Source organism: Trachurus trachurus, assembly GCF_905171665.1.
Source record: "Trachurus trachurus genome assembly, chromosome: 10".
Lineage (NCBI taxonomy): Eukaryota > Metazoa > Chordata > Actinopteri > Carangiformes > Carangidae > Trachurus > Trachurus trachurus.
The window spans coordinates 27,037,005-27,051,114 of NC_139894.1; the positions used below are offsets into that span (position 1 = coordinate 27,037,005).

At 41.0% G+C, this 14,110-nt stretch overlaps 1 protein-coding gene across 2 annotated transcripts in view; it reads right to left on the reverse strand.

Moving 5' to 3' along the window:
* Window positions 1-14,110, reverse strand: part of pigg (phosphatidylinositol glycan anchor biosynthesis class G (EMM blood group)) — a 56,955-nt gene that overhangs the window by 26,108 nt on the left and 16,737 nt on the right. For both annotated transcript variants that reach the window (XM_083980471.1, XM_083980472.1), the window contains exons 6-8: window positions 11,507-11,719; window positions 6,795-7,012; window positions 5,109-5,393 (exon numbers count right to left, since the gene is read on the reverse strand). In XM_083980471.1, the coding sequence (XP_083836597.1) occupies window positions 5,109-5,393; window positions 6,795-7,012; window positions 11,507-11,719 (716 nt within the window). The remainder of the gene's footprint in view (window positions 1-5,108; window positions 5,394-6,794; window positions 7,013-11,506; window positions 11,720-14,110) is intronic.

Sequence of the window (14,110 nt, forward strand, 5' to 3'; positions counted from 1 at the left end):
CATAAATGACACTGGAACCAACACTGTTCAGGTGAAATATTATATTCTACTATTGTTATTATTATATTATATATATTTTTACTGCTTTTGACACAGTTGATCATTTCTTAATGGTGGCCAGGTTTGAAAGCCAGGCTTGGCTCTCTGCTGCTGCTCTGAACTGGTTCACGTCCAACTTGTTAAGACAGGAATTATTTTATCTTCACTTGTCCCCTTTAGTTTGATTTATGCCTGCTAAAGCAGATTTCTCAAAACAACTTGATTAATCACCATACTTATGCTGACAACACTGTCACTAAGTCTTGGACTCCTGTCTAAACAGGATGTCAAAAGAGTTAATCCACTCATTCACCTTGAGAAACTGTTGTAACAGTTTTCTATCTAGGACAGCGTCTGGAAGACTACAACTCAAAACAACAACAAAATTATATACATACTTTGTCCATACAAACCGTCTAGAAAAAAGTCTAATATTGTGAACCATGTCTGCTGAATGTAACAAAATAGTCAGTTGTCATCTTTGCACTTTCAGGTTTTTTTTCTTTTTTTGCATGGACTGACCAAACAAGATATAAAGTGTTAATGAGTGAGCTTGGATGAGGTGGATTAGCCGTTTCCCCTGTTTCTGTCTTTGTCCCATAAACTAAGGTAATCAGCTGCTGGCCATGTACAGTATTTAACAGACAAACACAAGTGGTCATCTAACTCTGCCAATAAATGATATGTTTCCAAAACAAACTATTCCTAAGAAAAGCAATATGTCCATGGCGTCTTTGATTACAAACCAGGTTCTGTATTAACACTGTGAAAGTATCAAAGTCACGAGCCCACAGAGAAATAGCCACCATTTGTATTCAGAGACTGAGCCATAAAACGAGCTGTCAGGACTTCTGTGACTTGTAAAATGTGTGTAAAATATGGGACCTTTAATTATCGAGGGGCTGATTTACTCCTGGCACAGTAAAAGACGGCTTGTTTGTACCCTTCTGTTGATTTGAAAAGCTTAAAAAGGTTAAAACAGCCTCGGGGATTACGCACGCACAGGAAAACATCAATCAATCAAAACCAGAGTTGAAGCTGTATGTGTTCACAATGTCTCTGTCTGCGTCACGACACGGTGAAAAACACAATCATGACTTTTTGTTGATCTAAAATCACTTTGCATTGATGCCAGTAAACACTACGTTTCTATCATTTTAGGCCAAAGCAGTATGAAAGTGACAAATCAGTCGTGATGCCTTTGGAAATTCTACGACCAATCTTGGGTATGATCTGTGATTTATGATTATTCGACTGGCAGACACTGAAGCTGACTCTCCATCATGCAGCTGTGAAACAGTCGTTCTGACTCAGCCCGCTATAATAGGACTCTCCAGCTTTCTCATTTGATACACAGTTAGTTTCACTCAGGCAAAGGGAGAAAGCATATCAAACTCATGCATTGTCCACAGAGTTAAGTAAGCTCCTCACGACAGTCAAGATAGACACAATGAGCTTTTTGCTCTCTGCATTTTTTGTTTTCTCCAGTTTCTCTTCTAAAAAAACCCCCCACAAATATCCCCCCACTTGTAACCTCCTCCACAGAAACTACTACTTTACTGCTTCTTCTCACCTTCACGTTATTAAAATTCAGTCAACTGGAATTCTAATCACACTGGTGAGTTGGTGAGTGTGTTTAATCTTCAGTTACTCGCCCTCACTTCGTCTAGCAGAGAAACTAATCAGGCTACAGTACTTCTAATACAAATTTTGGATACCACCCATAATGCAGTAATTTGTCAAGCCAAACCAGGCACAGCTTTGCATTTAGATCCAAACTGATCCAAGTGATTATTATATATCTAACAGCACTGTACCTGACTCCTGCTCATTTCTTACACCTTCCTTCTCTCACGTCAGGACTCTGCTGCACAGTGTTTCGCTGCTTCTCTCTCCTTAACGGCCGCTCCAGCTCTTTTTTCAAGGCACTTTAGTAAATTGAATGGTGGCTGAAAACTGTCCAGAAAGATGCCACAAAATCTGCAAAAGCAGATGTAACAAAAATCTGTCCTGCAAATTCATCACCAGCACTGATACAGTGTAACAATAAAACAGCTTCATTGTTTAATCGCGGTATCAAAATGAGTTTGTCAGCCATGACTTTAAGGTTACACAGTCCACTAATTGTATTTCCTCACACAGGTTATTACAGAGAAAAAGATTATGGCCATGATTGTAAATGCTTAATCACTGCTCCTGGAAGCAGATATAAAACATGACATGATGATACCAGGCACTGCACTGCACTCTGCACTCCCTACAGTATCAGATGAGACAAATCAATGTATTCCTCTCAAAGTAATCAATACAATTTTAGAGCTGATTCCAACATCAAACACAGGTCAATAGAAGTAAGGCGAAACGCTGCTGTAGTTTATATGGTGCCTCAAGGACCAGTTAAAGTTCCAGTAAAAACTGAGTCTGCATCTGAACTCAGAACAAGATGAATTTAAGTAACAGGTTTTATGACTGAGGACAGGTTACAGCTGGAGCGTATTATCCATAAATATATAAGTTACAAGCTTTTATAGCCTGTATCATTTATACTGTGGGCCAGCAGCCAATCAGGATCCAGCTAAGTGATTTTTCTTGCAGATGTTTTTTTTTCTTCCAGTCATAAGCATTTAAGAAACAATCCTGTCTGTGTGTTGCTTTCTTGACATAATTGACATAATATATTAACACAACAGCCATGCTGAAACACCACTATTTTAACAGATGAATGAATGAATAAATTAAGGATGAGATAATTTTCATGCAACACTGATTCCAGCTTCTAAAATCAGAGGATTTGCACATTGAATAATTTGTGTGGTTTAATTTCCAGAAATTTCATTCCCCCCCCCCAATTTTCTGAAATGTATTAAACAATTAGTCAGTTCATAAAAATGGAAACAACCTAAATAAGGATGAACTCAATCGTCAGTTGCAGCCAAAATGAACAGAAAATAATAAATTTGCTTTCATTGTTTTAGTCTATGTCTTTGTACATGCGTGTTTTTCATTGTTCACCTTAATGAGCGGAGCAGCAGCTTTCTGTCCCTCTCTCAGGAATTTCTTGCTGAACGAGGAGACGTGCTTCTCTCTACAAGTCCAATCATTAACTGCTCTTTGAAGTGTTTGAACACTGACAGTGACATTTGTGTGACATTTGAACTCAAAGACAAATACTGCACACAGCTCTCGGGGAAGGCTGAGTCACAGAGCCGCCGCAGCCCCGTGTGTTTCCTCCACATGCTCCAGTGTATAGATCTGGAAGTTTACTTCTTCATCCAGCCTAATGGTCCGAGTGGACTTCTTTGGACTTTGTGGACGTGTCAGCACTTTCTCAAAGTTCCCAGGAGGGAAATGAGATGTAACCTTTGCAGATAAATTACAATGTGCAAAGAGGAGCAGCAAAAAAAAAAGGGAGGGATTTATATTTGAAAAGATGGTCTGAACAAACACTACAGACTCAATTAAGCTTCAAACTTCTGAAGGACTAGTCCTGCTGCTGTATCTGACTGACTGGCCACATTTAGAAGAGTAATCCACATTTTCTGGTATTTGTTGAGGTCCAGCTCGGTAAAGCTCTTTGTCAGTCAGGTTTGTGGGTTTAATAGCGGTGTGCTGGTTTACTGACATGTTTAATCAGCTGGTTGTTTGCGCAGCGTGGCGGCGGTTTCAACACAGATGACGTGGCCTCTTTTCTCAAAAACTCACATCAATTAGCTGATTGTACTGTATGTTTTACAACTGACAATACTTAAATACTGACATTTATCATAAATATGACTGCTGGCTAAGCCCGACTGTCCACAAAGCTTCCTGTGTAACGTCTGTTTCAGTTTTTTCCTAATGCTATCATATTGACAGTAATAGTGGAGTTTCGTTGGCCTATTTTTTACTTTTCCACTGCACCACACAGTTGTGACCTTCCTCCGGCATTAAAAAGGTAAAGCAAAACTTTCTGTGCTGCAGTGGGGGAGACGCCATCCTGCCAGAGACACACAATCATCTGCACAGATTCAATTCTGGCAGACGGGAACATCTGATATAAATGCAATGATTGTGGTGTTATTAAGTTGTGTTAAAAATAATTTAAAACATATGCTATTTAAAGTGATGGATTATGCTCATCAAAGCAGCAGTGTGTTTCAGAGGTGTGAGCTGTTTTTAATGGATTAGAAATTTTAAAAAACAAAAAACAATGGCAGCCTGTGAACTGTGTGGACGCAGAGTGAACCTGCAGCAGAACAGACTGGAGTTTGTCTTATCGTTGGATTTCACAGTTAAGTCGCTGCAGTTGTGACAAACACTGCCCTACTTCCCTTTCCCTGACTCACACAGTCACTGCATTGACTGATAAAAGAATCTTACACTAACTTTAACTTAACATGATAATATTTTAACATTAAAACTGCTGTGTAATTCTCCAGTGTGTTGCGGTAGGGTAACTGAGGAGCAGTGGAAACAAGGTGTGTGTAGTATAGTCCCACACTGCCTCATTGATTTACATTAAGCCCAAAGTATCAAGTTGACTAAAAGAATCACTTGTTTTAGGTGATTCTTCAATTGTCCCACATCCAAGAAAATCTACTAAAACTTTTACCCAGTGCTTTGTTTCACAGTAGAGACACATTCAAGTGATTTAAAGTTGCATTGGTAAAGACTTTCCTAACTTTGCCACATCACAAAGTGGCTGCACAACAGACAAGAGTGCACCTTCCCCCCTGAGCCTCAGTAGATTTAGTAGATTTTCTCTAAAATAAATTCCTTTGAGCTCATGGATAATGTTTCTTTACTGTCTGCTAGGAAGTAAAAAATCATTACATAAGAGAAAAAAAACATCCTAAGAGCAGCGGGTAAGGTTTCCATCCAGAGATAGTTGGATTCATGAACATTAGATCTCTTCCCTTCACCATTTATTATTCTAGTGTGTTATAAAGCTCAGAGCAGCTGAAGCGATGAACACGTTCAGGCTTCACGCGCAGCTTCCTGTGCATGGGCGACACAATGACACATCTCTGAGGGCACACATCTGTTACAATCTCTACCTGTGTTTGTTTGGGCGGTATATTTAGGCTCACCTTCCCGTGAATCTTCGGCCCCGGGGAGAGTCGGCGCGCTGCCACGGAGACCAGGATGCAAAACATCATGGAGGAGAAGGCAACGGCGGCGAACACGAGGCCCCAGGAGAGGCTGCAGAAGTAACAGGAGCTCTCGGCAGATGTGCAGACCAAGACGTGAACTGAGGCGAGCAGCAGGCACAAGAGGTAGAAAGGCAGGGAGAGCAGGGCAGAGAGGACCGGCAGCTCCACGGCTGCAGCGCCACTGAGGGCTTCGGGCATCGCCAGCAGTAAGAGCAGCAGGAGCTTAAAGGCCAGGAGAGAGGGAGAGAAGCATGACTTGAACAATATGTGAACACTGGATATTTCAATTGTCCTTCCTGTGGTTAAAGGAGCTGTATGTAAGAAATGTCTGGCAAGTAATCATACAGTAAAATCACCCAAAATGTCACCAGATGTTAATTTCAAATACCAATCTAAACAACAACAATAGTATACAGCCAGAATAATCGCATTTAAAAATATTTATTGCATCATCATGTTTATGTTTTCATTTTGTGTTCTGGTCTGTTGCGCCACCCACCACACTCTACCAATCACTAAGTCATTGGCATTTCAGCATCCAGGACCAGAGCCGCAAAGCTGGAGCAGGTAGAGGTTAGCGTGTGGCTACGGTAGCCCTGGATGATGAAATGCCACCAACAGTTTTTCCCAAAGTCTTACGTACAGCTCCTCGAATTAATTTATTTTGAACATATCTAAATGAAAGAAAAAAATGTATATATAGTACATACATACACATATATATAAAACAAAAAAATAATAATACAAGCATCATCAAATCATTCACAAGTTTGAAACAGGAGTGGGAAGAAGTATGTACTTTTTTTGTTTTTTATTCCCACCCCTTTAAAGGGATAGTAGCATTTTTTTTTAAAGTGGGGTTGTATGATCTACAAATAGCCCCTAAGTACTTTAATTGCAGTAGAAGACTCTCTGCACTCCTCCTGTTAGCAACGCCAGCCCATAGCCCTGCCCAGAGATTTACAACATACATTGTTGTGAATGGACCCAAAGAAACGGCCTATTTTCGCGGCCTAAAAGAGGTTTTATGTGAAAAAAAAATACACAGTTCCATTGTTCGCTATAATATAATTTTTTCCAGCCCTTCAAAGTGCAGGAAAAACGCAGTTTTTATTTGGACCTAACCAACTTACGTATCCCTCCGGCCCAGGGTTAGCGCCCGCCGATCAGCAGTTGGTTAAGTCCAAATAAAAACTGTGTTTTTCCTGCACTTTGAGGAGTTGGAAAAAATTATATTATAGCGAACAATGGAACTGTATTTTTTTTTTCAGGTAAAACCTCTTTTAGGCCACGAAAATAGGCAGTTTCTTTGGGTCCATTCACAACAATGTATGTTGTAAATCTCTGGGCAGGGCTATGGGCTGGCGTTGCTAACGGGAGGAGTGCAGAGTCTTCTACTGCAATTAAAGTACTTAGGGGCTATTTGTAGATCATACAACCCCACTTTTAAAAAAAATGCTACTATCCCTTTAAGAATAATGCCACTGAAAAAGGTCATGCAGTAAAGATAATTCATGTGGCGCAGACCACAAAAACATAACAAAACATGTCCTTCTCACACATTTTTAAAATCTTTCTCTAACCCTGTGACACATAAAGTCAACATGTCATCAAACTGCTCACCTGAAATACAAAGACCATGCCAGCGATCATGGAGTACATGTCGTACTTGCCCAGCTGTTTGCCCAGGGCTGAGCTCATGGCGGCCAGGGCCTCCAGGTACTGCTTCAAGACTTTCTTCCCCATGTTGGACAGCACCTCAGAGGTGTTTCCCTCCATGTAGAGCTTCATCCAGCTCCCATGAGCCTTTTCTGCCACACGGAACTGCTCGAAGCCGGCCTCTGGATGGGACACAAGTCAGATGAGAGGAGATGGGGGAGTTTAAATGGCCTGGCTGTAGCGTGGACATTAATCAGGGGTTACTTGACATTAATGTTTGTTGTCAATTACTCAACGACTTGGCGTTAATGTTATAGAACCTTATTGCTGCAGCTATTGCATTCATATATACTTGTCAAAATAAGGAGGAGATTTGCAGCATCGCATTAATAACCTGTATGAGTTCCCTGGTGCAGCGTCACATTAATTTTATTTCACGTTTATTTATCACCAAATACCACTGGATGCATCAGGGCAATTAAATTTATTTATGAAACCAAACAATCTCAGCTTTCTAATCACATAACTCCAGCTTCTGTTTGCAGAAGCTTCTAAATTAAAAGCAATATTTCCAGTATTATAAGAGCACACTGTCGTCATTTACTGGCATTATTTCCTTATATACTGTATATCAACAATCTGTCACCGTATTGTGACAAAACCATGAAAGAAGTGAAGGAAAGTTGAGGCAGTCTGCAGCGCTTTGCCTGGCTACAGAAAAAGCCTCTTCAGTGAGCTGCCTCTCCTGCTGTACTTCATCATTAAGGGAATCCAGGTGGTTTCCAGCAATATGTTTCCTCATGAATGAGAGTTCAGAAATTCCTTTATACGTCTTTATCAATTACCCTGAAGCTGGACGTTTTACAAATCTTCTATATACCACAGTTTGCTTTCCCTCTTTCCTGTGTCGACGATGTTCCCTAATTTCAAAGGAGAATATGCTCGTAGTAAAAACTGCTTAGTCCTGAAGAAAGCGATATATAATTTGCCAGGACCCTAACTGCGACGAGCTATGACTCATTCATGTGTTTACTCAAAGCAGATGAAATGATGCCGGTTTTCATCTTACTTCAGTGCTTTAGGAGCCTGCTCAAGGACAAAGCAATGTGGAGGTTTGATTTGTGGTATCCCTCAGTGTAACACACAGACACACACACTCCTAAAAACAATATTTTGCAGTATAACACCTATCTCAGCAGCATAGGCATAGGGGTGATAAATAGTGAGTGTGGCTTTGCCAGACAGAGGGGCTGCTGGAAATATTAGAACCTTAAGCCACAGGCATGAATCATATAATATCGATGGTCCTGGCCGTGTTTCATCCGTCTGAAAGTAAAGGGATTGGTTAATGGCCCTCCGAGATGCCTGAGGTTAGAGGCACACACACGAAAAACACAATATGAAGATTGAAACAAGGAAGACAGACAGAGCATGATGCAGAGGGATACGGAGGCGGGGCAAGGCTGCTTCAACCTTGTTTTACCAGAGTTGAACTGAAGCTTTGCAGGTTACTGTATTTTTACTTTGGGGCAAAGATAAGTGATTTTAAAAACCTAGCATGAGGTTGCAAAACAACAAAGAATAAAATATCAAATTAGGTGTCAAACCGAAGCTGAGAATGGCCGCGCATAATACATCTTTGTTAAAAAAAATAATTTTTTGAAGTGTGTTTTGTCTCCTTGATGAAACATACTGTATTTGAACAGTGAAATCAGCATCGATTCTTTTCAGACAGAAGGCTGATTTTCTTTTAAGCACCGCCTTTCACACCCAAACTGACCCCAACAGGTGTCCAACAGACACGCTGCTTAAAATATCAGCCACGGCGAATCTCCCTTCAGTGACAACTCTTCAATTCTACTGCAAAACAGCCTCGTGATTACCCAAGTGGACGGATTCAAAAAAATCAACACATCCAAATGTAGGTCTGCTGAAATAATTTCCATTTCAACCCATCACTATGGAAACCAGGGACCAAAATAGAGAGGAAAATGTGCTGCCAGAGCGGTAAGTTTTTTTTTTTCTTTTTAATGTCAAAGGAAGTAGTTTGTTTCAAATCAAGTTTCGAAAAAGCATTATTATTTGCTGCTTACCTCAAACAGGTCTGCGTCAGTGTTTTCTTTTAGAAACACTCACAAAAACAGGAAAATATTGATACTGCCACCAGGATACGTTGTGTTGAATACTGGGACAACAAACAAACGTGTGTGAGCCCAACGACGACACAGAATCATGTCCTCATCTGGAAACTATGAGCGCATGTACAAAGTGTAATAGTTACCGAGACATTTCTCCCTGGACAGATACGACTAGAAATGAGTCGACACTGTTGTGTTGTCGCAGAGCTCCTTCATCCACAAGGCCATTCATCCATTCATCTCGTTTTCCAGTGAATCATGAAAGAGGATCTTGGTTCTTGAAAAACGAGTAGCACGCTCCTTCGAAGCTTGCCAAGGATTCTTACATTAGTGTTTCTTTTCATTTTCTAGTCATCAGATCTGTTCGAGCTGCCTTTATCACCGCTCAGAGATTTTTCATTAGGTAGGATGGTCACAGGTCAGGGACCTTGGCACCACCAATTAATTCTTTAGTCATAATTTCAACAGCAAAACTATTCAATGATCATGGTTTAACTGATACAGTAAAAAAAAAGAGTATTTTTTTGGGAGAGAAAAATGTCTTGTGTAGATTATGTTGTTTAAATTAAAAGTCACATGTCCAATTATTTGCCAAACAAGCCACTTCCCAAAGAGTTTACTTCCTGCTTCCGCCGCTCTGTCTCATTTAAAACGTTGAGATAAATGACTTCTGACCGATCAGACATTAGCGATGCTAATAGCTGCCATCGGTGTATCAGATGTTTGTGAAAGTGAAGGACGGCGACAGAGAGACAGACGGAGAAGGAGAAAAACAAGGTGTGGCATTAGGGGGAGAGGCTGCAAGACGGATAACTCTGACAAACGGTGTGACCCCCAGATATAAGCAGGGAGCAAAACTCTGGGAGGATATGTGCATGAATTTGCACAAAACAGTGGGCAGCATTAATGCTCAAGTACAGACTGTCTGCGGGTCCATGTGGAGTCGTCACAGCTGTGAGGTAATTCATGCATGGACTAAAAGGAAATCCATGTACAGATTTGCTGTCACTTACATCCTGACATGACAGGAGCGGGTGTGTTCAGAACAGGTCAGGATCCATGGCAGCTTTTTATTTCTGACTCCTTGTCAGTGTGAATGTGATTCATCTGCACCAATCAGAAGAAAACGCACTGCAGCTAAAACATCTGGAGGATTAGCACAAATATTTTCAATCTGTTAGCTACTATTAGAAACCATTAGCCATAATATAATCATCTGGTTTAAATTGATTTATTTCCATCTGAGTCACACTGAAATCTAAATTCCCCTGTTTTTGTACAGGGCTGTGGTGTTGAGAGGAGTTTTGGTGCGATAAATCTTTTGAACTTGTGAGATGATTCTACCCTTGTTTTTTAATCTGACTGCTTTCTGGTTAAACGCTCTGAGAAGCTGCTTTGATGCGGTCGACGACATGGTGTGAATAATGAGGAGATGAACTTCTACTTAGAGCAAACAATTTCTGAGTCAACTTAAATCTGTGCCATCTGTGTTTTATCAGTGACAACACACGCACAAAGCTGTTAGTGAAACACAAAACAATAAGACAATAACCTCAGCAAGACGCTCGCTGATCCTCTGAGTCTTAGTTAGCATCTGTCATGTCAGTGCCTCGTGTGTTTGTCATAGTTTGAGATTGAGAAGTGACTGAACCAGTGGTGGTTCGGTGGCAAATCTCCAGTAGTACTGTATGCTGCTCATGGTCCAGCAGCAGCACATACTGGACCAGCTCCTTGAAAAGTGCTTGGCCACTACCAGTACCTCCCCTAATGCATAATGCAGATGTAATGCCAGCAGGCCAGTCTGATGGAAAGCGCTACTGTCAATTCTTTTTGTCTTTCTTGACAAAGTTAATGCAACATAAATCCCTGAATAAGAATGTGTGTGACAAACCATTGCTTAATCATTTATTTCTGTTTTCGTCTTCACCAGCTTCCATTGGGAACATGTCTCTGCTAAATGATCCTAAAAGATACTGTGTCTGACTACTGTCTGACGGAGCTGGAAAACAGAAAATACAATCAGATAAAAGGAGCACTGAGAGCAGAATGAAAACACTCCATGACAGAAAAGCAAAACAAATGGGCAAAACAATGGGCTCAAAGATGCTAAAACGCTCCACAAAACCGAGAGGAAGTGTTGAGCAATGAGTCTCTGAGGGTTTGTCAAGTCTAATTACAGACAGCGTTAGTAGAAAAACCTTTGATTAATGCAGCCTTACACAGATGGCAGCTTATGTTGATCATTTCTAAATGATAACTCCAAGTCATATATAAACCAGACTAATAAGTGTCAATGATAGATTGCACTAGTTGGAAAAGCCTGAAATGTAGTAACAGCAAAACAAACGTCTATATGTTTGGTGGTTTAACCAACAACAACTTGTTGCATTTTCATTTTGAAACATGTCCAAAAGCCACATGGACCGATACTACTGTATAACCACTCTGGAAACAATAGACCACAGAGATGAAACATCCTGTCAGACAAGGTCCTGGCTTTCTCCAGAGGACGGACAAAGAGCATCATGTGTAACTCACCTTTCTCATAGTTGGGTACGCTGTCTTTGAGCAGGCAGCTGAGCTGGTGGCCGTTGAGATGCAGGTAGCGCAGCTGGTCTCGGAGAGAGGTTTCTTCCAGGACACCAGGGATGACACGGCCCACGCTGTTCTGAGATATGGGCAGGCCGAGTCCCAGGGCCAGGGTCGGGGTCAGATCAACCTGCTCTACCACTCCAGGCTTTTCCATTCCCGCTGATGTGACAGGGCAACAACACACACACATACACACAGAGAAATGTAAGAACGTCTATTACTGCAATAGGTACATGATGGTTTTACAATGATTCATAAGTTATGAGGATTCAGAAAAACAACAGGAATCACTCAATAGCGACTAAATGTTTATTCAAACTTGACTTGAAACTTACAAATGCACCTCTTTCTGTCTGCCTGAGGGTTTCTCCTTTCAGAAACCTGCACTGTCAGACACATTTAAACTCTTTCAAAGACTAACCAAACGTTGAATCGCAACAGTCTGACATCAATCAGTAGATGCTGGTAGCAGCATGGCTATTTATTTATAAGAACAAAAGTCACATTTTATTACTTCAAGCCTTAAAACAATTCCCAGACAAAAAAAAAAAAACTATTTCCACGATGTACACAAGGAAACAGCTCAATTTTCATACTGTGTCTGCTGTGGGAGATTTCTGTGTTCACTCAATTAGAGCGTGTCTCAAAGAATCTCTCAACACTCAGCAAGTTAAATCAGAGGAGGGAGTCACTTCTCCCCAAGTCATAAACCTGACACAACACTAACCGTGAAATACCCCACGCCCTTCCTGCTGTTTGGAAGTCTGTGAATATGTAGAATATATTTAAGTGGGACGTATCACTCTGCAGCAGCTACAGCATCTCAGCGGCGCAGCTGCTTTTCCCCTCAGGACAGTCAAGCCACGGTCACAGAAAATGACGAGTGGAGGAACATCGTCAACCTTTCTCCACAGTAGACTCTTATTTTCTTTATTTATGGAGGGAGGCAGAGTGCATTAGTGGCGACGACTTTGTTGATTGGAATCTGGGAAATATTTATTTTGAATTCAAACACAGAAATCCTCAATCTGAACACAAACAACCATCATAATTACTCTTGCCTGCGGGTATGACCATGGGGAGGCTTGCCACAATATGTGAAATCAACAAATAAGTAAATAAATAAATGGAAAATATAAATCTAAACAAAGAAATGAAATGAAATCATCATTATGTGACTTGAGCCTTTCACTCTTCAAAGTTTTCTCTTGTCAAACACTTTTATGCTGACACTCTACTTCCTGTTGAGACCAGCGGAGGACAGGAGCCATTCTCCACATTGTCTTTATTTGGGTTTTCAGGTTGTAATAACAAACTACGCAGCTGGATGTTATGTATCCAGAGATGAATGACGCAGCTTTTGTGTGTGTGTGGGGGAGCGCCGCGGCGCTGCTGACTAAAGGCTGGGACGAACCCCACAGCTATGAGCTAATTTGGTAATTGGACACAATGAAATAAGCTGGGGAATTATCCATTTTAAATTAAAAGGACACGGATTTGCAACAAGGACTTTGCTGTATTAAGCCCACAGCTATTCAGGATAATACCATAAAACTACCAAGTTATCGTTCTTGTTTAAATCTGTTACTTGGCAATGAATGCCTAAAAATGTTTAAGTTACGGTTTTAGTTGCAGCAATTACACTAATGAGTAACAGTTGATAGATCCCTCTGTGAAGTGGAATGTTATGCTCATGCTCATACACACGGAGAAATCAAAACAGTTTCACCAAACTCTAATCCTCTAGTAACTGCATGTAGAATCACACATTATCATTATTATTTCATGATGTAGTGATTTGTTCGCTAAAGAAGAGGAAGTAATCCGCAGATGACTGACCACATGTCCGTACTGTCACACAACTCTCTTTGTGTGTGTGTGTGTGTGGGTACGACCATGTGAGGGATGCAGAGCAGAACAGCTGTGTCATAACTCACTCGCTGCTGATTCACACATGAGAAAACTGCAGCTGATTACAATGACACATGCATTGTAGTCTTCTCCAGCCCACGGACAGCGTCTCTACAACACCACCTTTACACCATGTTTTAGTTACACTTGCTCAGCTTGACTTGGGTTTGCAGCTACTTCAACATTTGTTATGAGGATGTTTCAACCGGTGCTGGTAAGAACAGCGTGTATGGATACTATAGCTCGGTTCATTAATATCTCTCTCACATCAGTAGGCAGATTTTTTTTTTTGTCTATCAATGTGTAAAAACATCCTTGCATCAGTCTCTGGTGTGGTTGCACCACTGTAGCTGTGGGTTTTGAGGCTGGGAAGCTATCACCTTAACCATTCTCTGTTAGTGTTTCTTTTTTCTTTTTGGCTTTGACTGCAACACAGGAAAACAGGGGGATAGTTATTGAGGCGAACAGCGGGTGCGTGGCTTCTCCTGCCTCTGTTGTCTGATTAAAGTGGCATTGCCTCTCAAGATCCTCTCAGCGATGTCGACTAAATGTTCAACCAATCTGCACTGGACTGTTTTCTCAATGATGCATTCAGATTAAAAAGGGAAGCTCAGGTACTGAGCCCCTAATGAACTCTGA